At 35.8% G+C, this 26671-nt stretch overlaps 1 protein-coding gene across 3 annotated transcripts in view; it reads right to left on the reverse strand.

Annotated features, from left to right (window-relative positions):
• KDM7A (lysine demethylase 7A) overlaps nt 1-26671 on the reverse strand; it is a 63331-nt gene that overhangs the window by 10031 nt on the left and 26629 nt on the right. For 2 of the 3 annotated variants that reach the window (XM_041398475.1, XM_041398474.1), the window contains exons 2-15: nt 26498-26583; nt 20376-20493; nt 19393-19553; nt 17592-17733; nt 17146-17332; nt 16185-16347; nt 12999-13086; nt 12155-12261; nt 9494-9585; nt 6277-6366; nt 5189-5398; nt 4469-4584; nt 3799-3956; nt 442-539 (exon numbers count right to left, since the gene is read on the reverse strand). In XM_041398475.1, coding sequence (XP_041254409.1) covers nt 442-539; nt 3799-3956; nt 4469-4584; nt 5189-5398; nt 6277-6366; nt 9494-9585; nt 12155-12261; nt 12999-13086; nt 16185-16347; nt 17146-17332; nt 17592-17733; nt 19393-19553; nt 20376-20493; nt 26498-26583 — 1816 coding nt within the window. The remainder of the gene's footprint in view (nt 1-441; nt 540-3798; nt 3957-4468; nt 4585-5188; nt 5399-6276; nt 6367-9493; nt 9586-12154; nt 12262-12998; nt 13087-16184; nt 16348-17145; nt 17333-17591; nt 17734-19392; nt 19554-20375; nt 20494-26497; nt 26584-26671) is intronic. The other variant, XM_041398476.1, reaches the window with a different exon arrangement.

Below are 26671 nucleotides of genomic sequence, written 5' to 3' on the forward strand. Positions count from 1 at the left end.
ATTTAGCCACTTCAGGTTGTTTATAAAACTGAATACCCGTAAGATTGTTTCTTATTAACCGTGCTCTAAAAGGAAACTGTGTGGTAGATACTCATAATTTGAATGATGAAATTTGTACCTGTTATTAAAGAAATAAATAAAGCAACTAGGATCTGACTTTCCTCAGACTTTGCTTGTTCCAGAGCAGGGCTCATCCTCTGCCAACACTACCTCAATGACAAAGAAGATGAAATTTGGCAAGATAGCATATCTTATCTTTTTTCTCATCACTAGAATAAATGAAGAATGAAGCAGCACAATGTTTGCAATATTAATGTGAACAAGAACTACATACTTTGTTATTGCTGCTTTAACACAAACTTTGGCCAGATAAATACGAAATACGTGTGCAAAATTATATTTAATTGCTTCATTAATTTCTGAGACTTTTTTAATATGTACCTGTGTAGTGCAATCAGGCTCAGATTCTTCTGAATCAGAAATATCAGAGTACTCTGAGGATCCATTCCTGAGTTCTGATTTCACACTTTCAAAGAACACTGCAGAGAGAAGGATTAAAATATAAGACCCAACATTAACTATGTTAATATTTAACAATTATTTTGGAAGAAAAACCCAAGAAACAAATATTCTGTTTTTAACAGTCTGTAAACAAAGGCAAATGCACACACTGATCTGGTTCACAAGTTTACTTAGGATGACAATGAGTTTTCTACTGCTTACCAATAGGCTCCTCAAGCAATTAAGCAGATGAAGACAGGAAAAGAATTTATATTTCTTCCTTCCCAAAGGGTACTCACTTCAAAGATGCCACTTGGGCAGTTTCTGGTTTTTTGTGCAGGCTGGAGTCAGAGCAGTTCTCACCAGCATGTACCCTTAAAAGACTGCATTTGTCCCAAAGAACCACAAGCAGGAAACACATTGCGCGTGTTTAGATTCCAGGGCTCGTGGCCAGTGAGCTATATGTATACTTGGGTCAAGGCTGCTGGCAAACTTTTTTATGAAGTACAAATTTGTTAAAGATGACAATGTGCAGTTCAGGTAGCACAAGTTTCTTGGAGAAAAACAAAATAGGGTAAAAAAATAATGACTGTGTGTCAAGAAAATAGGGTCTACAGAAAGAAAGAAACATCACTTTAAAAGTATTTACAGCTTCATACAGAACAATGCTGAAAGCAAAGCTGCACAAATCAGAAATTAACTCTAGAATGAAGACAAGTAAAATTGAAATGTTGGTTTGTTTTCAGCATAGTTTTACAGGAAATCACATAAAAGAACACAATTCTTCCTAACTATAATTATGCAAGAATAAAGGATGTACCCTGTAACTATGTAAACACTGCATTTCTAGTTGAGGTTTGCTCCTATTGAAGACTGCGGCAAAGATCACAATTAGGCATCAAATATATTTGAAGGGATATTAGTGATTTCTAAACACTGCACAGTGATATTACTTTTAGAGTCAGAAGAAAGCCAACAAGAGATTTGTCACCAGAAAGTCAGTAAATTAAACAGCTGGGACCAAAAGCTAGAGAAGACTAACCAAACTTAAGACAGTATTAGAAAGAACCATGAGGAATATCCAAGAACATTAAAAGAGCAACACCACTGTATAGGAAATTAAGCTATATAACATAATGCTCAACATATAATGATAAATGAATGGTTTTAATTACTGCAGCTCAAAACAACCCAAGGGATTTCTAATTATAACTCATGCCTTTGGCTCATTTCAAAAAGGCAAATAAGATTCTAGGATAAGCAAGAGCAGGAACAATACAGGAAAAGTAATTTTAGAGATCAAAAGAACTTTCCTTTGGACTACTATCTTTCCCAAGAAACTATATTGCTCTGTATGCCTCCAGAGACAAGGAGGAATATTCCCCAAACTGGGTGAATGAGAGTAGTCATTATCTGTGAGATCAGTCTAAGACACTGTGAATTAAGAAAGATCTCAAACCACTTTCCCTTCATTCACACCAAGTATCTTGCTCAATTAAGGACAGCACTTGATCTTTGTCCCTCTGCTAACACTGGGTCACCATTTAAAACCAGGATCTTGGCATGGCACACAAAGCTGGATAGAGCTTGATCTGTTTAAAGGCATCTGTCTGTGGACATTCCTCCTGGCCTCAATCCCAGTAAGAACAACCAAAGTTGGCAGCTGTTCTAGGAACAGGTAGTTCCTCTTCCGGAATTCGCTGCGGACAATGCCTTCCCCCCTCTCTCTCTAGAGTCTCAGTTAAGGTAAAATAATCACACATAACACACACCCGGGAAGTATGAAGATGCTCAATATTCAATTAAAAATATCACCATTAGCGCTGAGTGCTCAATTTTTGGAAGAACAATCTCAACATTCACTTCCAGTTCTAAGTTTAATACATTTAATACATTTGGATACTCACTGCCATATTCATTCTGTATCAAATAAGAGCAATAATTTTGAAGAAAAGTTTACCATTTTTCTGTATGATTTAATCTTGATTCAAGTGCAAAATTTAGTTTGATTTACTTAGTTTAATTTTGGAAGTTGAAAACCATTACAGTAAGCCTTCACTCAACAAGATGTTTGCCCTGTTTCAAGAATACCCAAGAGAGACTTCGCTCATGTGCAGGTTTTTAAATACTGTCCTCTGTAACATATGGAAGCACAGTCAACAGGGATTATAGTTTGCACTGTTAATGAAAATCATAAAATATTTTATTCAGGCTGACAGCAGAGTCAAATGGTGTGGTCTACTGTGCAGGAAACTCAGGGAACTGGAAGTCTCCAGAGGAATCTTACCATCTTTTAAGTGTTGACTTCAGTTTCATAATAGACACCTTCTGAGCCCCTTTAAGCTCTACTGTGAATGGATGTGACTTATAATTAAGCAGGGAGCTGAACACCTATGTCAAGGACTAATTCTATCTGCACACAGGTAAGAGCTATTAAAAACAGGCATTGGCAACAGGCATTCAATATTGATACTTTACTAATACACTAGCAATACACTAGTGGTCATGGCTGCAGAACACTTGGCAGGAGGCTACCAAAAGACCACTAAAGATTAGTGAAGGGTGGTTTAAAGCACTGGAAAGTGGAATTGAAGTGTTTTACAGATAACCTAAGTTTTTTCCTAACCTTGCAGATTACAAAGGTTGAATGTGTAAGATTTTATGAGTGTTACATTATGTCTTTTCACTTGTATGGAATAAAGTAATTCATTAGTAAAACATACAAAATTGTATGATCAACTACGAAATTGCCAGGTTTAAAATTAGCTATGCATTATAATCTTTCATTCTCTACAGTGAAATGATGTAATAAAGCTTTTCACAATGAGGTATATTTTGGTTTTAAAAAAAATCCAATCAGCATTCTTACATTATGAAGCAGACCTAGAGTACTTCATTCTCTACAGTGAAATGATGTGATAAAAGCTTTTCACAGTGAGGTATATTTTGGTTTTAAAAAAAATCCAATCAGCATTCTTACATTATGAAGCAGACCTAGAGTAAAAAATATTCATCCAGAACACCAATTAAATCTCCACTGTGAAAAATGGTCTCCATAGCATTCAAGACAGCATTAACATAAAAAGGTGAGTTTTACTTTTCATCTCTATCCTGTTAGCTTCTTCAGTAGACAGATATTTAACACATGTTTTGTGTAACTTCTAAATACTACTGCTCTGATTTATTTCTTTATCCTCTATATACTTAGTTAGTTAGACTGAAATATTACAAACAGTAGTTAGACCCTCATTGAGACCATCAAAATGTTCAACTGATAGGACTTGAAGACATTCTTACTGTTCAGTGGTTTCTGGGCATCTGCATTCCCTTCTCCTTCAAATCCTGAGGGCTGGTCTTCTACCTTCACAGCTGGTTTTTTTGACCTTGTCCTGTCATCTTCATCTTCACTGTCTGCTGTGTAAAGACTTCGATCTGTAAATGGATGTCTCTCATCTCTTCTCACAAGAAAAAAAAAAGAAGTCAGTTTTTACTCTCAAAAACATGAAGCAACCATTTTCCTTCCATTATTTACTACACACTCTCAAGATATAATAGTAATATTCTCTTATGCTCATCTCTTAATTCTGAATTGCAGGTATTCCCATTTACTTCTTATACAACTGTCATTTCCATAAAGATATGAAGTTTAACATCAGAGTACTTTTACTGAGAAGCATTCTTATAGATGGATACAAAACGACTTCTTGTATTTTGAAGCATGCCCTTCAGTACAGACCCCACTAAGCAAGTGAATGAAATGCTCTAACAAAGGAACAGGCAAAGAATCCCTTCCTCTTCACTTCCTAACTGGTTCCACTAGAGGACAGCAGACACAGACACTCTTCTGTATTCCTAAGCAGACTCTTACTGGTAAGAACTTAAGAGCTCTAAAAATAGAAATATTAACAATTAGCATACTCCACACCATAATGACCAGGAAAAAATATCCACAAGCAATCCTTTATACCTAATTATTCTTCCATTTGACAGCAGAAGGCGAAGATCATTGTCTTTTGTTCTCCATTCAGGTACTGTAGAAGAGGGCTTGTTAAACCTCCCGTTCAGTTTTGAGCTTGTGATATCCTAAAGAAGTAAAAGCAATTTTCCTTATTATTTCTTCCTATGAGCTCAATTGTCTATTCTGCACTCCATAAAAGATTAAATTCACTACTAGGATGGTTACCACCTGGATAACCACCTGAAAAAATCTCAGACAAAACATGTTTGGATGTAAAGAACTTCAGGAGATGACTGCACCTTCTCCTTCCTTGAATCATCTATACTCTCCGGAAGCACCTGAAACAAATACTACTTTCCTACAATACTCCTTTTACGTTTCCTTTGGAGAAATACCAATACACTCAGGGAAGCCAGAAACTGGGCTTGGAACTGCTACAGCAACTCCTGGACTGGGTACTGATATTAATATTATTGATATTAATGATATTAATATCTCAGAACTTATTTAAAGGACAGCAAAACACCAATAATGGAAAGTAACTTGCCTTAAGCAGAAGTTTCTCAGCTCAAAGCAATTTACATTTGACATGTACTCTGAAGCAATCTATCCATATTTCATATGACAGAGAGTTCTAGTCTGTATTCTTACGCATCTTAAAACCATTTTCAACAGAGATCAGAAAACTACTCTGGTTTTGTTTTTCCTTGCACATAATTCAATACTTGCCTCTTCCCATGGTGACATCTCCAGCCTTTTCAGCACCTCCCTAGTGTGAAGTTCCAGGATGTCCAGATTAGAAGGAGTTTTGGTAGCATGGTCTCGCAGCTTCCTCACCCTTCGTCTGGAGTGGTGAGGGGAAGCTGTTTCATGTGAAGATCGTGAAGTTGGAGACACACCAAGAATTCCCTGAGTTTTAACTAATTTGCTGTTTTCCTCCTGTAATTAAAAGCAATTTTCAGAATAGTCTCAGAGAAATAAATCCACATATTTAAGTACTGCTTCTTATTCATCTAATTAAATGTAAATTATGTAAGGAAAATTCTTAGATGTTTTAGAGAAATAACTACATGTTTCATTCAGATTTGATGTACAAAGTTTAGATCTACTGCACCCTTTTTTGCATTTAAGGGTTTTATGCTATTCCACAAGAGCAGTGCCACAAAAACACGTGGTTTTATTCAGGAAGGCAGCACAGGATAGACATGTATTGTACACAGATCACATCCCCTCAGATTCATTCTCTTCACATGGAAATGTGAGAATTTTTCAAGAATCAATAACCACTGAAGAATAAAGGAGCAAAACACTGGTATGGGAAAGCAACAAAAAAAAAAAAAAAAATGAAACCCTCCCCCACTGACTGTAACACACTGACTATAACACACAGCCACAAAACAGAGGAATGAGGAAAAGAGATGACAACTGGACCAGAACTAACTAACAAGTAGATAGGAGAATGGAATATGCGCAGAATATCAAACTAAAGTTTTTAACAACACATTAATAATAATTTTAAGTAGTTATAAGTAACAACATTTTAGAAATACTAAACTACAAAAAATTTCACCATTAAAATCTAAAAATCAACAAAAAATACATAAAGCACCCATTATCCATTTTCTTTATCTGAAATACCCATAGCTTAGCATTCCAAACAGTTTTCCTCTTGATGTTCTATTATTAATGGTATAATAAAATAAATGGTAAATAAATTAAAAGGTGAATATTGTCAACCAGAAGCAAAACTATGATGGAGTTCCCTGATTCAAAGATTTATTTTCTGAAGACTTACGTAGGGTTGCCTCTGTTCTTACCTCTACAGAACGAATCACTTTAGAGAGCTCTTTGATGAGATGCCCAGGCCTAATGTTGTCTGGAATTTCAAAGGCATGTTCTGTTACAAGCTGTATGCAAAGGGGGAAGAAAAGATACTTAGTTTTGGGGTTTTTTTTCCCCAGATAAAAGCAGAAATAATATGAAACAAACAAAACTACAAGGGGAAAAAATAAAAGTAAAATAAAAACCAGATTCATTTATGTAATAATGACAAACAGCCAGGACTGATATACATATGCAGTAGCTTCCAGTCCAAGCTTTAGCAGCCAGTAGATATTCCTCAGGGTCTCTAAGATTGCAAAAAAGAGGTAACAGAAAGCCATACTGACAACCACCTAATTTTTTTTTATCCTCAGTACAGTAATCACCTTTTTTCCCTTTATCATGGTCAGTATAGAGCAATACTCTGATATTCATTAGTCATGACTTTAAAAAAACCTTAAGACTAAGAGAATTTCACCCTGACAAAAATTTAATCGCAAGAATAAACATGAGTAACCAAGATGCAGATTTTTAGATATCTTCCTAATACCCATTTCTTAAAAATTACCTTCTTAGCTTATTTAAAATCTAGAAGGTTGAAAAATGCAACTCAGAAAAAAACTCCTATTCCTTATAAAAAATGCAGGCAGTTGTAAGAGTTTATGTTCGCTTTAATCCTCTGAAACAATATTAGAGATATTAGAGACGGATTTCATATATATACACACACAACAAATGTCCAAACACTCTATCGTTAGATCCAGAAAAAAATACTTTTTATGTCGTTTAAATGTCCATTTAGAACACTTCTAGTTAGAATTAAACAGATAAAACATCACTTAACACACAGGCTAGAATGACTGCCACGAATTCCTGTAATCAACTACTTAAATGGAAAAACATCCCAAACACTTTCAGCTACCCACATTTCAAAAATGAGATTCAACAGCAAAATGATTGCTAGAAGCAATTCAATATTGTATGTGCATTTCATTGAACCTGGCTTCCTCCCAGTCATTAAAACAAATGCTTTTCCCTCTCCGAAAAAAACCCAACACCAACATATAATCATGACAAGATTATTCATTTCAGTGCCCCTAATTCTACAGGGAAGATTAAATCAGCTGCTATTATTTACCATTGTTCATTCTTTGAATGTATCACACCTCTACACATTCACTCCGGAGAAAACAGCAGCTCTGTCACTAAACTGTATAATTTTTCCATCAAGTTATTGGTCATTTTAGGACTATTCAATCCTTCCTACTTCACTGTCTCAAAAGAAGATGAGTTTGAAATTCTCTAGAAAAAGGCAAAAAAACAATCCTCTATTCACCTATGTTTAAAAGACATACTCCATGACACAAATGTGAAAGCTCGTGAGAAGGGTTCTCATTTGAGGAGCATGTATTTGCCATTTTTCAGGAACTGTCTGAAATCCTCAGCATGAGCACATCAAACTGCAACACACGAAGCTCCTCCTGTCCTCACCTGCCTACAGCTCCAAACCCACCACACGCCGTCTGCTGCATAGCAGGACTGGCTCAAGGATGAAGCAGTAGCCAGAGAAGATGGATGTAAGGTATGCAACATGATAGCTGGTGGACAGCAGCCAACACTGCGGGTGAATCACTGATGCTCTGCACTTCCCTCCCAATGGGAAGTGTGTCTGCTCATCCAGTGGTTTAGGAATACTCAAAGGTCTCATTAATAAGCATTCAGAATGCAGCAAGTGCAATTGATTTTTCTTCCACAGAGAAGTAGAGAACCTACCACATTCCACATGAATCAAAATCCTTAATGACCTACTAGGGAGTACACAAATGCTACAATACTACACTACAGCAATCTAGAAAAAATGAATGCTAATCCAACTGAAAATCAAAACAAGGATTTATACAGGCTGTGTTTGATCTCAGTTCAGTAGCCTGATCACTTGGCTTGCTTATTATCCATGCCACAGATGCAAAGATGGCTTGGATTCACACGTGGTTCAACAGCGTAGGCCCGACATCCTGTAAACTGCAACACTGCTCACTAACAAGCCTTCATCCAGGACAGCAGAGACCAAGAAACACTGGAGAACCAACTCAGAGGGCCAGCAGAGTTTCATCTGGCATCAGTAATGCTACACAAGCTGGACCCCAGCACATTCCACACATAAAAACCACTTCTGCATTTGCACCTCATGTTCAGTTCCACGGAGCTCATGCTGTTGGAGGCAGCATTGTGCAATATCATCCATAACATCAAACATACGTGTTACATGGTAAGTTCCCTCAAAAGTAGAATTTGTGGACATGAAGAGCCAGTTCAAGTCTGGCTTGCAACAGTGCAATATCACAAGCAGCAACAAACTAGAATTAATACCCTCAGTCAGAATCAACGTGCCTGTCAGTGAACAGCACTTCCCAGGAGCACTGGTTCCAAGAGGGTTTATTAGCACAAGCACATGAAAAAACACATGGAGTTAGATCAGACCCAGCTCTGTGGCAAAACAAGTTTTCCTGGAGAAAAGAGCACCAGCAAAGCCAGCACTGACAGTATACTTATGATTTTACAAGAGTCAACCAAAGTTGAGCAAGGAGAGTATTCAACTGAAGTTAATATTCCTCAATCTGAATCTAAACTGACTGTTCAGCAGGTGTAGCTAAAATGTGCTTTCCACACTACTGATATGAAAGGAAAATAAAAAATACCATGGCATTCCACCCCTCCACTGCCTCAGATGAGGACTAACTGACTGCATATACACATTTCCTAGAAAATTCCCCACCTTATCACCTTACCCTCTGGCATTCTTATCCTATCCTGAGGTAAAGCAAGATTCTACCTCAATCAGCTATAATACTTGAGCTTATTAAATGGCCTAATAGACTTGGAATAATTGTGGAATCATGATTATTGGAATATAAGTCTTGATGACTCTGGATGCCAAAATCCAATATAAACTTCACCCTAGCCATGGAAACATCAGGGTTTTTTTTAAAGAAGTTTACAGGTCATAGCGTTGTTCAGTGACTAATCATGGAATATTAAATTGTCATTATGATTCTTCCCCAAATCAGCAGTACATATTTTCAATAGACTTTTTCAGTACTCATTAACAAACAGATAAAAATAATCTTAGACTTTAAAAGGGCATAGACCTTCACTTAGTCTTAAATCAAAACACAGGTCACCAAAATAGCAAACAAAATCACTTATACGTACTTCTTTTTTCATCCATAATTTTAAAGCAGTAAGTAAAGCCTTCACTCCTTGCACTAAATAGCTTGGAGGCTGGAAACCATCTTCCCTCAGTTCTAAAAAGGATACAGAAACCAATTTAGAAACACATCAAGAGAGAAAATAGAATGATACCTACCCTTCAGACAATGAAGTTGCCATTGTGCAACAACAAACTAAAGGAAAATTTGTGCAAGCAAATGAAACATGGCATGCTGCATTTATGTGCATACTGTAACAAGAATGACCACAATAAAACCAAATCCAACCCTAGAGTGATTCTATAGAAAACCTTCCTTTTTTAAACTTATACTTGTATGAATTAGGGTTAGTTTATAACATACTAAAGGTCGTTTAGGGAAAAAGAATCCAGATCTAAAATACAGAAATCACTTTTATTTCATTGAGAAATATTCTAGTCAAAGGGGACCAGCAGGATGTGGGATGTATCTCTAAATTAGAATTTGCATTGCTTATCCCCATACATATGCAAATGGCTCACACTAGCATACTTCCACTTCCCAAACATTTTTGTCACCCTTCGCATTATCACAGCTCTCCCTCACATGGTTTACATCATTTTCACTCCCAAAATCAAAGGGGTGGAAAGCACTCTGCTTCAGAACCTTCTCTTCTTACGGAAGTTGGTGTTCCCAACTGATTGCAATTCTTTTTCATTCCCTCTTTTGCTTCATAGGGGTAAAAAAAAGAAGGGAAAAGATAAATCCTCCATAAGCAGCTAAAAGTAGATTAAAACCTCTCTTCATGTTCCTGACAAATATTTTCACTTGTCAATAGGAAATGGATCAACACTAGAACCATTTGGCTCATTTTAGCCCCTTAAAAAATACACTAATAAAACACCATTCTTATGGATTATGTATTAGAAAGCTGGCAGAAAAAGGAAGGTTCTGTGAGTAAACAGCTATTCTCTCAAAAGCCTCCTACTTGTTAAAGGCTATGAGAGGTAGTGGCAGCAGAATTCTTCCTACCCATTAGCTAACTCAGTTGATAAAATTTTAATAATACAATGGAGTACCACAGGCTGAATCTTTTAGATGCAATAGAAACAACTGCATGAACTAAAAGTAATTCACACTAATGAGTACAGCATACATGAACAACAGCACACATTGCCTATATTGAAACCCCAAGAATTAAGAAAAATATTTAGGTGAATGCAATAATATTTAACATGAAACGCTTTCTGTCAACAAAAAGATTCAAAATGTTTGTGACCCTGTTACCATTCTATAAAACAAAGCAGAAAAACATATTGCGCTGATTTTGCTCACTGACCTGAATTTCCTAAAAAGTACTGCTAAAAGCTGGACACCACCATTACCCCACAAAAGTGAACTGGCATCATCCTTTATTCATAAAACAAGGGATTCTGACTAGCAAACACCTAATTCATATGAGTCTTGATGCCAAAATCCAATATAAACTTCACCCTAGCTATGGAAACACCAGTTTTTATTTTTTGTGATGTTTATAGGTCATAGTGTTGTTCAGTAACAAAACATCTGCTAAACCAAAGATTAAACATAACATGAGAATAAGCTTCACAGCCCTTCCCTAAGACACAAGAGACTCATAGCCTATGGACTCAAGGAGTCATGGGATAAAAAGGGGAGAGGGAAGAGTGGGGTGAACAGACACAGCTTATAGTTAGCTAGATCTCACAGAAACATATGTGTGCCTTTCCAGCAGGAACACAGTTCCTATGTCTTCTGACGAGTTTGTAAATTAAATTAAATAAACATGAATGAGACAAATCAAAGCAAGCTTTCAAGATAAAAATACTCTTTTTGGAAGGAAAAGCTTACTGCAAGTTTGTTCTGTTTAGTAAAATTTCTGAGCTGCTCTGGGGTCACTGTGAGACTTTAAATGCTCATTTAGGAATCAAGGTTTGTTCAAGCTCATTTAGGAATCAAGGTTTGTTCAATGTTTTGATTTGCTGAAAGGAGAAGAGATAATTTTCAATAACTTGCACTGTTTTTACATTAAAAAAAGCTACATGGGATTCTGATCTATTCCAAAACAGAAATTTAATTCAGCAGCCTCTTCTGAAGGTTGACTTCTGTCCTTTGAAATACATTGTATTATTAAGATTAAACACAACAGGCAGACAGCAAGATACTTGAGGCAAAAAAGGTGAAGTCAGATAGGCACTCTCTCAAACACAAATATGGGGTACAATTACAGCAATTAATGAATGGGTGAGGAAGTTTGGAGAAGAACAGCAACTGTTAAGAACCGGAGGCTATTGAGACACCTCTTGGATAAACACTGATAGAAGTGATTTAACACAGATCAGAGGAACTGATGCATCTTTCCTTCCACAACCAACAGCAGAGGACAGCAGGCACTGTGACTGGAAAGGTCAAAGAAAATTATAGAAGTGCAAGAAAACTTCTATGTTTGGCTGTGAAGTCACCAAAGGAAACTCACAGATATAAGTTAGGGGGATCATTTCATAGAACTCTTTGATTAAAGTGAAGGCTATCAAAGGATATTCAAATATCTTAAATTACATGAAAGAAGCCTGGGAGAAAAACTGAAGCCATGGTCCATTATCACTTAAGAGAAAAAGAATTATAAAAGCAGGTATATGTGCATGTGTTAAAATAAAACATGCATTACCTTTCAATGTTTCCAGTAAGTTTTTGGCCACAAACCAACAGATGGCTTCAAAGAAAGGAAATTTGAAAAGTTCTGGGGTTTTTAGCCTCTTCTCCATTTCATAACACCTGAATAAATGCAAATATTACAAAGCATGAATGTTTTAATTATCAAATTCATTATTCAACTATGTAATCATTCAAATTTACACAATGTCCAAAATAAAATGAAATAAAATAACCATGGCCATGATAAATAAAAGAAGTCAAGTACCACATAGTTAAACCCCAACAAGACCACAGACAAGATTGAACTCTGGTCTCATTCAGGCTCTGACCTTATCAAGTTTGACTGCGGCACTTCTAAGAATAAAGTTGGACTTCATAAAACTAGGATACAAACCCAATGTGTGATCTTTTAACAGATGGAATTTTATCGGGATTCCACTGTAATAAATAAAAACAATATGTTTAGAAGACAGCTCTACATCTTGGACAAAAACTAAATACAGCTGCCCTTAGAGCAATGCTGACTTGAGGATGCTCATTTCAACTCAGTGTTGCACACCTGGGCTTGCTTACTTTTGTTTTACTCACTTATACTAATCTCCAAAGTAGAATTTTTTTTCTTTTTTTTTCCTCCTTTTAGTCACTTAAATTCTTGCACAGCCTTCATTTTGCTTTTGAAACAAACTTTGCAGAAGTAAAACAAGAGAATGTGCTTGATACATTCTAACTGAAAATGCCACTATTGTCTGTTAGAGAGCCTGTACCAATTTGATCCTGGTTAAGCGCATGAAGAAAAATCTTTATGAAAAGAATATCCTACTTATTGGGGAACAAGTACAGGAAGGGCTGAGACTAACCTGAGCTGCATGCCAATGTTGAGGTTGTGCAAAAAGTTTCCTCCAAAAGCCATACAATCCTGAGATGTGAGCACAGCATGAATCCAGCCTAAAATGACAAATTGTGAAACTTAATACGTACGTATGAATTATTCTAAGACTGTTCTTAAATACGCATATAAGTAAAAATGCTGTTCCTGAAAGGAAAAAAGCAAACAGATTTGTATTCTGTGCTAAGAACAAGTAATTTTAACAACCTGTAAACTACAGTTTTTCAGAAATCTAATGGAACTGTAGTTTTCCGAAATAATTAAGCTTAAAACATTTATCACTGGGAGGGGGTGGTAAGGATGCAAAGCCAACTTGTCAAGTAAAAATTCCAAAAGTTTTCACTCCAATCCACAAATATAAACAACTCAAGAATGGAAAAATATACTGAATAAAAGATCAAGTCATAAAAAATAAAACAAAATTATATGTCTTTCAGTATTCACATGTTGCTTACAGTAACTGTGTTGTTTGCACAACATAAAATCACTTAGCAATACTGAAGTTTCTCAAATAGGAATTCAGAAGTGGTCCTATAAATTATTCTAAATACAGCCATTCTCAGTGAAATTATGATCAGTTTAACACCCAATCTAGACACTCTATAAAGTTTGTCACATAATTGAAATATTGTCCTTAAGAAATCCACTATTCAACATTGTAAAGCATGGCCAACATTACGCTATCAATCTAGCTAAATACTAGGAAATAATTTCAACTAAGCCCACAAAAAACTACATTACATGAGCTGCTTGATTAAAAATAGTTATCTGTGAAATTTATACTGTGGAGCTTCATTTTACAAACTAGCATTAAATCTATGCCCTATTCAGCAAACAATGAGCAGTTTCACAGCATATCTGCATCAACCTAAGATTTTAGTTTTTTCATTCCTGCTTGCTATTTTTATGCTGCACTTCTGATCCAGGTCTACATAACAAGGAATGAAAATTTGGTGTAGACCACACAGAATATCTTGAATAATATTTAAATAACTCTAAAGAGCCTCCCAGTAGATGTTATTCACCTACATGAAAGACTAATTTTAGATCAGAAAACTACTCTGAAGTTGTTTGCACAACATAAAATCACTTAGCAATACTGAAGTTTCTCAAATAGGAATTCAGAAGTGGTCCTATAAATTATTCTAAATACAGCCATTCTCAGTGAAATTATGATCAGTTTAACACCCAATCTAGACACTCTATAAAGTTTGTCACATAATTGAAATATTGTCCTTAAGAAATCCACTATTCAACATTGTAAAGCATGGCCAACATTACGCTATCAATCTAGCTAAATACTAGGAAATTCAACTAAGCACACAAAAAACTACATTACATGAGCTGCCTGATTAAAAATAGTTATCTGTGAAATTTATACTGTGGAGCTTCATTTTACAAACTAGCATTAAATCTATGCCCTATTCAGCAAACAATGAGCAGTTTCACAGCATATCTGCATCAACCTAAGATTTTAATTTTTTTCATTCCTGCTTGCTATTTTTATGCTGCACTTCTGATCCAGGTCTACATAACAAGGAATGAAAATTTGGTGTAGACCACACAGAATATCTTGAATAATATTTAAATAACTCTAAAGAGCCTCCCAGTAGATGTTATTCACCTACATGAAAGACTAATTTTAGATCAGAAAACTACTCTGAACGTATTTCCAAGATTATAAAATAATTATGACATCCACTGGCACCAGTGCAAGCAGAAACAAGTGGTTTTCACCAGAGATCAGGGGATTTTTTTTCAGTCTTTCCTCATTCTTACAGAATTTCTCATTTTTTTTAAACACCTGTCCTGAAAGCCAGTTTAATTTACAGCTTCTTCTGCTGCACTCCATCATATGGATAAGACTACATATGTGTGTATACACATACATGCACATGTATATTTGAAAGTACCTTTTTATGTGTAAACACATTGAAATACATGTATACATGAGAAATTATCATCTGATGACACTTTCTTCATGGTCATATTACAGTGATGGCTCAGATTCAGCTGATTACTTAGAAAGCAGTAACTATTTTCTGAGTCACAATAAAGTTCTACATTCTGTAATTCTGCTTTCTCTGTTCACAGATCTATGGACTTCCACACATGGACAATTAATGCTATTTCTTGCTGGAAATACATGGTTTTAAAAGCTCTGGCTGTTCAGGAATGTCAAGAGCACACAGAGGGCCTCATCAGGTAGTACTTATTCTGCAAACTGTAACTACTGGAACAGCAAACACTGAATCCCACAGGTACAGAACTGAGCTATGAATAAAATGAAGTAGTCTAGAAAATACAGGATGGAATAATGTACTGATCATCATATTCAAAGCTTCTTCCAGAACTAGAACTGTAAACCATTTTCCTGCTCCATGTATTTAAAGCTTTCTTTCTGCTCAAAAAAAAAAGAAGACAGCACCCAGTACAAATTTTCAATAATAAAATACTTTGCATATCCAACCTATCCCTATAAAAGTATTTATAGGGATAGGTTGGATATGCAAAAATACCAGAACCTGGCAGTCACTTTATTGGCAAAATATTGTTTGATTTATTGAAGACTTGAAAGCTTATGGTATTTGGGAGTTTGTGTAGGGTGAGGTGTTTTGTTTGAACCATTTTTCTGTTTTTTATTCTTTTATTAAAGAATTGTTTTGGCATTTCTCACAACAAAAGCAAACCACAATATCCACCCATCTTGTACTCTTAATACTCTAGCCTACAGCACAAGAAGTTTATTTGATTTTTGTAATAATTAGGCTTAGTAGGCCTTGCAGTACTAAAATCTGTAAAAATAACACTGTCTTATAAAATAAGGGTGAGAATTCAGTCTGAATACTTAACAAATAGTGAACAATCTGTGTTTTATTAATCGGAACTACTTCCCTGATAATCAAAACCAACTTTAATTTGTTGAATTCCAATTGGATAACAAATACCCTTTCATTCCCTGATAATTGTTATGACTGTCAGGCAATCTTAAAAGCTAATTATTTGTTTTGAAAATCTAAATTTCTATTTTTTTTACAATTCTCTCTTATCCATAACTTTAGAGGATACCAAATGTTGATAATGCAATCATTTTACAATATTCATAATTCCTGGTGATTAAACTTGCAAAGTCCTAATACCAAGTGTAAAATCTTACCTGTTGGAACAAATAAAGTGTGTCCTTGCTTCACAACACACTTGTAACACTTGTCAACCTTATCTCCAAAATATACTTCACTCTGGGTGACAGATGAACTCCAGGACTCATAGAGAGCTAAATTTTCATCAGTGGGCTTGATCAAATAGAATATCTTCTCACCCTATTAAACAAATATACCAAACAAATAAATTAATGTTTTCCTAAAGGTACACTACAACCTCTGAGTCACTCCTAATGAAGTAACAGATTGACCTAAATGTAAAGTATCCCATCTTCCCACTATGGCATGTTTAGGCAGTGTGTCACAAATGCAATTCACCAAGAGCTTGGATGCAGCATATTAAACAGGTGGTGTCTCGTGATTTAAAGGAAGCAAACAAATCAACGACAACTTTTCACTGGAATACAAAAAAAATCCAGTTTTTACAAACAATTCATGGATATGCACACACCCACCAAAGGAGAAAGGAGAAAATGAATGGATGAAACTACTTTGCCTCTTCTATGAGGTACACATGGTCAAATTTGTGAGAATAAAAAACTGAGTATGCCAATGATTTTCATCCAATTTTTTTTTTCCTGCTAAAACCTCACTATATCACCCACAACTCTACTGAAGTGATCAGTCAACCAATTACAGTCTACAAGTCACCAACAGCATAGTAAAATAAAAGCATAAAAATGCAACACCAGAGATCAGTAATTAACTTTCAACCTCCTCCCTTAGCACAGCAAGCCCAAAATTTCATGCAGGTGATAATGCCACAACAGTAGGCTGCCCACTGAATAACTTTTGTTTCACATAGTCATAGACATCCAAGGTGTGGCTGTGCACTGGAACAGGCTTCCCAGCAAAGTGGACACAGCAGCAAGCCTGACAGAGCTCAAGAAGTGTTTGGACAATGCTCCTTCCAACAGAGGATATTATGTGATTCTGTAAATCAAGCAGCATTCATACCCAGAGAACGTGGTACCAAACTGATGTTCCTCCAAAATCAATATGAAAATCTGTATAGCTGTCTTGGACACCCATTAAGCAATACTTCTGAACAAAAGGCTTAGGGAAGACAGAATCATCTGGCCAATAATTTTCCACCCACGAGAGCTTTCTGGCAATGTCTGGTACTTCCACTAATTCAGACATCCTTTTAAAAAACAAACAAACAAAAAAGATCTGTTAATATAAGCAGGAGTTAGCACACCTCTTTTTAAATGACAGCTTCCTACAAAGACATAACTTATGAACTAATAAATATGTTTTATACCCACATTACATGAGAGTAGCTGTCTACATAAAATACACCTCCTCCTGTCTTTCCCACTACAGGCATTATATTCCTACACATATTGCTCAGCTTAGTGAAAACCACTTCCTACATTCAAGGAATTGAAGTCAATACTCACTTTGTGTCTGAGAATTCCAGGCTGATCACATTCAATACTTTGGGTCGGTCAGGATTTGTGAAGTATTTAATGTAATTATGGAGCTTCATTTTACTGTCTGCTTGCCTTGCTACATCTATGACATCTATCACTTTGTCCCCACCTGTGAAAAACAGGATGACTCTCTTAAGGCTATTACAGATAAAAGACATTTCAGGAATTTAAGAGAAAATCAGCTTTTTTCCAATCCTTATCAAAACACTTCTGCAGAAAAACTCCATTACTATCATTATTCTCTTGGAAGAGAGACAGATCAGTATAAACCAACTTTTTATTAGGTTTAACTTTAATTACTATAATCAACCAAGGAGAGAACTGAAAACACTCTAAAAATAAATGCTCTTTCCTGTGGTTAACCAAAAAGAAAAGAGTAGTATAGAATCTCTGCATCTGTTTAAAAAAAAAAAAAAAGGATTTATGGCTGCAATTGCAAAGAGTAGCATGGAGAAAGTTACCAAGGCAGATTTCTTCCTCACTTTTCCTATCAAGTATCATCAAGCCCCCATCTTCCTTACATACATGCAAAACTTGCAAGCACGCAGTAATTTACTGAATAATCATCACAGGTGTGTTTCATTTCTGATGACAATAAAGAGGGAGTTACATACCATGTGTTCTGAAGTGATACATTTAGGGAACTAGACAAGCCAAGAAGGACTAACATCACCACTATAACAGCAATTGGTTTATGTCCTTTTAGTTACACAATGGCCAAATTTGACACTTCATTTTGGAATGCTGGAAACATGCCTAGATGTACATTATAAACATAATCACTTTAAAACTCTATGTTTGTATCATCTTGATAAATTCCAGCTGAAATAGTACTCATTCAATTTTCTTATTTTTAATTTCAATAATAGGAAGGTAAATATGTGGCATTCCAATTTTTAACCTGAACTGGAAAACTAGGCAGGTCAGCATGAGACAGTCAAGTTTCTATCTGAATCCAAAGAGGCAATAATCCAGAAAAAAAGATTCAGAAATATCACCATGATCGTTACTCTTTAAGGCAGAACACACATTACTATTTATCATCACAATGGTGTCAACACTGCATATTCTGGTGCCTTTGTACAATATTGATGCTCAGAAAACCTACTTTCAGCACACATCATTACATAAGGTGATCATGAGAACACACTCAGACTCTCAGCTGTACCAGGTGTTACAGGAAATGTCCTGCTGCACTTGGCTCAGTCTCTGAACACTTACATGAGGCTGGCACAATTACAGACTGGTAAGAGAGATGATAAGAAAGAAGTGGCTCTTGGGAAGCCTCTCCTGGGCAAAGGATGACAACGTAGCAAAATTTCAGGAAGGCCAATACACTGAGTCCAAATAAGTTTTGTCATAGCCTAACCAATGATTAAATTTATTAATCCTAAGAGTGATTCATTCAATTCCCATTATCCTTGGCTTACATGTATCAGAAAAAAACTTCAGTATTCCACATATAACTTGCACTGAAATCAACAGGTTTGAAAGTTGAGACATAAAGCTGTAGTCCTATAACACATCTACCAAACAGACAGACACACCAAAAAAAAAAAGGCGGGGGGGGGGGGGGGGGGGGGAGAAGAAAAAAACACTCCAAACCATAGCATTGATTTTACACTCTCCTAGTCTTGAATTTACAATAAATATTTAGCACTCTGGAAGCTCTTATAATAATTTAGTATTTAATACTTTAATATTAGCAAGTATTTATTTTAATTTACAGACAGGATCATTTTAATAAGTACTCCAGAGTGACTCTTACCCACATAGCGTTCCACATCTAAAACGGAGAAAGTTGGTGGAGGAAGTCTGAGTCCCAGACCATCTAATTTAGGAACCATAATGGGAACATCAAACCCATGTTTCTCCAGATATCTTTGTGTTAACTGGCTTCCATGCATTTTCAAAATTACTTCATCAGCACTGGTGGAAAGAAAGGACGGAGTATTAGCAGAAAAGCATCCTCCAAGCACTACTGAAGTAAAAAAAGTCTCAGTTTGGGGGAGCACAGATGGGAATGGCTACATCTGAATCAAAAAGAAACTCACAGTATTGTTTTATTAAGCATTTAACTAAAAGACCAAGGAAACAACCTCAACAAGCAAAGAAATTTTTACTGTAATGCATTATCTGGAAATTCATAGTCCCTTTGTATGACTGAAGAGAGTAACTTATAAGGATGGGGAAAAGGAATTCTCAGAGAAAGCATTAAAGTACATTTTACTAACAACAACCACCAGCTGCTCTGAGGAATTTTAAGTCATTATGTTCCAGTGAGATAGCCAACCAAACTCAGGCTTATACTTTAATCATGTTTCTCCACTTTCTTCTAAAGCATGCAAGAATAGGTAGACTCTACCAGTTCATGTGAAAGTTCTATGAAACTGAGAACAACTCCTGAACTAAAGGAATAGACAGGCAATATTCTAAGAGCACAAACATCCAACAAACAAAACCAAAACCAAACAAAAAAAACCCCACCCCAAAACTCAAAACCTCTCAGACAACCCTGCAGCACTCCCAACAGACAACCCATCCCAGTGCAAAACTGAGCAGGGGAAGCTACTGCATGAAAAGGCAAATGCATCCATCTGAAACAGGGATGCACTGGAAAGAATTCTAAAGGAGAAAGTCGTCCTCAACCTTCACAATGTGAAGCAGAGAAATGTTAGTCACTTCCTCTAAGGCACACTCAGATGACATTTCACTCTGTTTCCCCACCAGAATACGTGGAAGGTTCTGTACCTTGGGAAAGAGCGAGCCCGCAGCTGTTTAACAAAGGTCCGTGTTCCAGCCTGCACTGGTTTGGAGCCATCATCTGGCTCTGTGTAGTCATGCCTGTGCCAGTTCCTCCTCTTCTTCACTACAAGTTTCAGAAGGATTAAACATGGAATTAGTTAAATCAGATGGCTCAGATTAGCAGTCATCCCATCAGTGAGACAGACGTGTCTCAATCACATTAAAAAAATAAGGTATGTTAATCACAGTAATCACGTGACATTCTACCTATTTCCAACAAATAACATCTGAAAGACACAGTAACTTTCTGTACTTTTATAGCTCCTTCTGTGTGAGAATCTCAGTGCACACTATACACAATTTAAGACTCCATATCCAGTCCAACACAAGTAAACAGGTGCAGCCTGAAAGCTGTACAAATCCATAAAGACAGCTACAAAACTAACAATCAAAGTTTAATTTCTTAAAGTTCAGACTTTTTTTTTTTTCTTTTTTTTTTTCTTTTTTTTTTAATAAACAAAAAATCACACCTCTGGAACAGCCAGAGACTTCATTTTGCATATTCACACAAGGTTACAAGATGTAATCCTACTGTGCTATTACATCCCATAAGCAAGCCCATATCCCGTCTGATAATATTACTGCTATTCACTGCCATTTCTACTGCTTATGTTACAGTTACAGTTCTGTGTGCAAACTGTTTAGGGCAGGTGTGACCTTTACAATACATGTAACAAAAGCACTGCACTTCAAAACATACAACTTCTTAACAGTCTGAAGCTTTAATGCACTGCTACAGCATATTAATAATAAAAAAAAGGATAAATTAAAGTTTTATTACAATTTTGGGAATCTGAAACTGATAGTTCAATAGTAGCAAAATTGCATTTCTAACTGCTCCTTATACTTAAAGGTCCAAGGAAATTGAAACACTAGACAGTCTCATAACAGTCTCATAAAAACTTGTTGCGATGATCTCCCTACGACAAATGACAGACACCCAAATGAAAAAAAAGTAAGTGTAAAAAAAGTGTATGTACTTTCACAGAACCATAGAATGGTTTGGGGTGGAAGGGACATTAAAGACCATCTAGTTACAACATTCTGGCATGAACAGGGACACCTTCCACCATCCAAGATTGCTCAAGGCTCCATCCAACCTGGCCTTGAACACTTCCAAGATGAGACATCCACCACTTCTCTGGGCAACCTGTGCCAGTTCTTCACCAATCTCACATTAAAGAATACCTTCTTTAATCTAAATCTACTCTCTTTCAGTTTAAAGCCATCACTCACTGTCCTATCACTAAAGACCTCAGTAAAATTAATCCTATTTCTTACAAGTTCCCTTTACATATTGGAAAGCTGTTCTATAAAACATAGTAAGCTGTATGTAGCCTTCCCATTTGAATTTTTTGACCTTGAGTGAAGGAGAGGATGAAGTGACTTATGATATTGTGGTTAACTGAACTGCCTGTCTTCAAATTTTCATAATTTCATAACAAATCATTTCATAATGGATACTTCATTGATTCAGCTTCCTCAACCAATCATTTTTGATCTCCATTTACAAAGAACACAAGCTTACAGCCTTGAACGGAAACCTCTTGGTTGTATGATCTGTTTGTTAGTAAACTGATCTTTAGAGCACTTCCCCCCTATACAAATAAGCCTCTATTTCTCATCCTCAAACTCTCAACAGCCTGAGAAGCCCTATTAAATCATTAAGAGGTGCCTCTGCAAAAGGGACCACCATCTCACCATTTGGGAAACAAACTCCAAGAGTGCTGAACTTCCTACCTTTATCACTAAGATACTGTACTAAGAAACACACTAAAGGTCCTGTAATTTTAAGGCTGAATTTCAGTTTTATCTAAAAAAACCAAACTCTGCTCCACAGCTAGACAGCTGCTACTGGAAGATGGCCCCAAAAAGATGTACAGATACCAGATCTATAATTTAACCACTAATATTAAACAGAAATTGAGTTGCATATGCTCAGGAAATTCGGAACAGGAAAAAGCTAATGTTGTTTGTCAATACAAATAGTGTTTTACAGTTGTCTGACAAACAGCCTGAAATACAACATCCAGCAAAACCACTGCATTAATACAAATTTTAACTTCATGGCAGAGCTCATTCTTAAATTCACTAAGTCATGATGCACCCCAAATGTAAAAAAGCACTAGCAATACTGAAAACACAGCTCACTGTAATAGGAAGCTGAGGATGTATCAGGAAGGGGAAAATAGTTTCTAAAAAAGAAAATACTTGCTGTTTCTCCAGAGAAAACAGTTCATTATACAGGAATAATGGACATATACAGTCATTGCACCTAAGAGCAAATAATTCCTGTTTGTGTGCTGTTTCCCACAGACATGACAACAGGGACCCCTTAGACAACTTTTAAGAGAATAAACTGACATTTATATATCTTCGCTAACCTGAAAACCAGGGCTGCTTAATGAGCCAACTATCCAAATACTGTAAAACTTCATAAATAATGAAGACAGGTTTATTAAGTTTTCAAAGCTATTTTCTCAGTCATAAATAATAATGCAAGAAATTAGTGGCTAATACTAATTTTCAACCAAGTAGTTTCCCATAAATTCACTGCTGTTACAACAGCTCATTAAAATTGTAAGACGATACAGCTGCTTAACAGATTTTACAGCACAGACACACTTTTTAAAGTCTGTCTTTCCCACACTTACAAATTAGAAAATAAAATCATTCTTTTGCTTGTACTTGGCAATGTACATCACCCTTTCATAAGAGAACACTGAAGAAGAGCAAACAGTAATGAAAAGTTTCTCTGCTTACCTATCCCTTCATTCTAGAGGTTTTTAAACCCTTAAGACGTTACAGAAACAACTGCAAAATAAAACCATTTTAACTGAATGGATCCTAATGCTCAAATGAAGGAAGATGCCAGTGTTCATCCTTGGTGTTTACAAAATTGAGGTAAAACCTGTTGTGACAACATTAAGAACTACACAAGACAATTGCAGGGAGGGTGAGAAAAAGAAGAGTGTACTGGAAGTTTTCATGAAAATTAAGTGGAAAGATTCCTTTTCCAGTTCTGTAATTGCATCCCTCCTACACTCAAAACAATGGGCCAATAACTATTTAGGCAAACACTCTTCCATGCCTTCTCCCACTCTGGACTGTTTCCCACAGAGATCACCATCTGCTAGACTTCAAATGGAGACCATCAAGAGGTGTACACATACACAATGAGGCCCAGGTCTTGGAAGAGGTACTGGAGATTCCCAGTGGCCAAAAAGGCAAGAGCAATGTTGGCACAGGAAGACTGCAAGATTTTAAGGAGCAGACAGTAAATCACAGAATACCCTGCTAAGGCTTGGTCCAACATCTCATTCTCAGCTCAGACCAAGCACAGGCATTAATACCACAAACAAAAAGACACTGATTGGAGGGTAGTTACAGAACTGAGAAGGCAAAACCAGATAAAGAAAGTGATGTCCTGACAACTACAGTCTTATTAGCATTTACTGAACGTTGTGCTTTCTCAAAGCTCTGGACACCACAAGCTGGTAACACATCTATCTCACAGCATTCATGCAAATAGAGCATTTTAAGAGTTAAGGATCACTGAGAAAACTTTGAAACTAACAAAATTAATATGAATACTCTATATCAAATAATCTTAAAAAAACCCTCCACTGTATATTACAATTTTTTTTTTAATTTTTCTCTTTTTAAATTACTTACATTTTTAGGATTCATTATTTAGCATTTTATACACATGGCTGCTTGCTAAAGGTTTTGTAAAATTGTTCTTTCAAATCATTTTTTGAGGATTTTTTTTCTTAAATACATGGAGAAATTGATTTGTTAATTTCATCTTTCCATCTAACTATGCAGTAGCTTTCTTTTCATTACTGGAACTTATGCACAATTAATTCTGTAGGACACTGGAAGTAACCACCTATTTGTAGTGTAAAGTATGTGTTTCTTGTACATTTTAAGTAAATTTTTTGCACTACCTCATTTGATTACTTATTCCGTTGAAACCACATATATACTTGCCCTCTTCAACAACTGAACTTTTGGAACTCTTTGGCAAAGTGATTTTAGAATATGAAGCTGTAAATTAAAATGTTTTTTTTTTACTTACATACATAATTTCATATGACTGAAGTACTTTATTATTAATCAGTCTCTTTAACATCATTATCATTCTCTTTAAAAACTGAAGGAAGTAGGGCCCAAACCACAAACTTCCATACATTTGATTCTGACACCTGAGAACAATTAATGAAATTCAGTGTGAAGACATGTTTAATAATATCCCCTCTGTCTGGGTCGGTAACAGACATGTCTGAAGCTTCTATTAAATCTAGGTATCTATACACTTGAGGCAATATGAAATAGCAAGGATAATTTTTACCACAGATTCTTGTCTTTTTGAAAATACTTCCAAAACAAAAATCCCTCTTATCTCACGGTCTAATTGCTGCAGGTGAGACAGGAACATTACAGGAAAGGTTATTTAAAGGCATCAGGGTGAAGCAGACTAGTTCTCACTAATAAAGAAAAGAAGTTTCAAATTTACTAGTTTATTTTTTGAAAAGTCTGATATTATCTCTTGTCTACTGCTCTTCCTAGTCCCTCTATTCCACAGAAAAAAAGAGACAGAAGTTAAGGAAAAAAATGGCTGTTGTTTGTATTCTGATTTTCAACACAAACATGCAGATTTTGAACTGAAAATGACCACTGGAGTACTAAAAACTACAAGTACATAAACCAGCATTTATCTTACCTTTTAGCTGAAAGACCATAAACCCATTTATTAGAGAAGCTAACTATCATGCAACATGTATTAATTAAATCAGCAATTGATGCTTAATCACTTTGTTCGTACTCCACAAGACTATCACTGAGGGTGGTTTTTAACTTATTTCTAAATGTAAAGTAAATTCAGATTTCAAAATATTATTTAAGTCAGCATTGACTATAAAACATTATGTGGTGTCTTCAAGAGGAAAAATGCAAATAAAACCAAAAAACAACCAAAAAAACTCCTAAAGAAACAAAAACCAAATGAACAAAAAAAAACACCAAAAAAAACCAAAACAAAAACACAACAAACAACAAAACCTACACACAAACCCACATTAGAAAACACAAATTACCGTGGCTCAGTGCTTGGAGGGTAAAGACACATTGCTTATAAATACTTTTCAGGTCTGAATGTAGAAATTTAATTAATGGTTGGAAAAGTGAAATTTTTTTTAAATGTATTTTTTACAACCCTGTTTCCATTTGAGAAAGGGAGACATGGAGGAAAATCTTGGGAGTTGAATAAAGCAGTACCCTTTCAGTAGTTAGCAAAAGAAAATCTGTTCCATTTTTCTACTGCAGATTTCTACAGCAAATTTATCTACTGAAAGTAGAATCCAAGAGATGTCTCTTGTTGCTCTGTTTCAGACTTTCCTGGCAACTCATTTTGACCCTGGTGGAACCTTGTTTATAAATCAGAAACCTGAGATTTGGAACTGTGTAAATTTTAAGGACATAAATGGGGGGAAACAACAAAATCAAAAACAAACAAAAAAAAGGACAAACAAATACCACCCACAGGATGTTCATATTCTGCTGTCACTGTTGAAAAGTTGTGTTTGACTGTTGTAGCATAAAACCTACAACCATCAAGAAAGGAAAGACACCTAACTTGTACATGTTTTCAAAGTTGCCTTCCTAGGTATTTATCAGAACTTGGATAATTAAAATACAGGAACCTCAAAACCATTTTTCGTATTTTCCTTTTTTTATTTTTTTTTTTAATGATGATTCCCTACTTTTCATTCTCTCACTTTCTGCCAAGTCCAGATTGTTTCCTACTTACCCTGTACACTTTGATTTCTCCAATCTATAGCCATGCCTTGTATTTTATTCAATCTGCATCTCCACATCAGGGAACGTTTCAAGATGGTTTGTTTGTTTTGCAAGTTTTTAATCAGCTCAGAGTTAGTCATGTAGAGCCAGTGCCTTCTAAATAATCACACTCATCTTGAATATTCTTCTGAACAGTCCTTTGCAGTTGTATATGGGAAGCAAACAATCTGAACGTGTAAGACGAAATCTGAATAACCCATACTTACTTAGAGAAGGTCCATGGAGAATTGCACAGTTGGGACAATGGTATAGATCAATGTCAACAGCATGGTGCTCCTCTACCCCAACGCAGCTGGAATAATATTTTTTACATGTTAATGAGCATGCACACAGGGTTTACTTTTCAAGCTAAAAAATAATTAAATCTTAGGTTTTTATTA

This window comes from Onychostruthus taczanowskii, unplaced genomic scaffold, assembly GCF_017590055.1.
Source record: "Onychostruthus taczanowskii isolate IOZ18803 unplaced genomic scaffold, ASM1759005v1 scaffold15, whole genome shotgun sequence".
NCBI lineage: Eukaryota > Metazoa > Chordata > Aves > Passeriformes > Passeridae > Onychostruthus > Onychostruthus taczanowskii.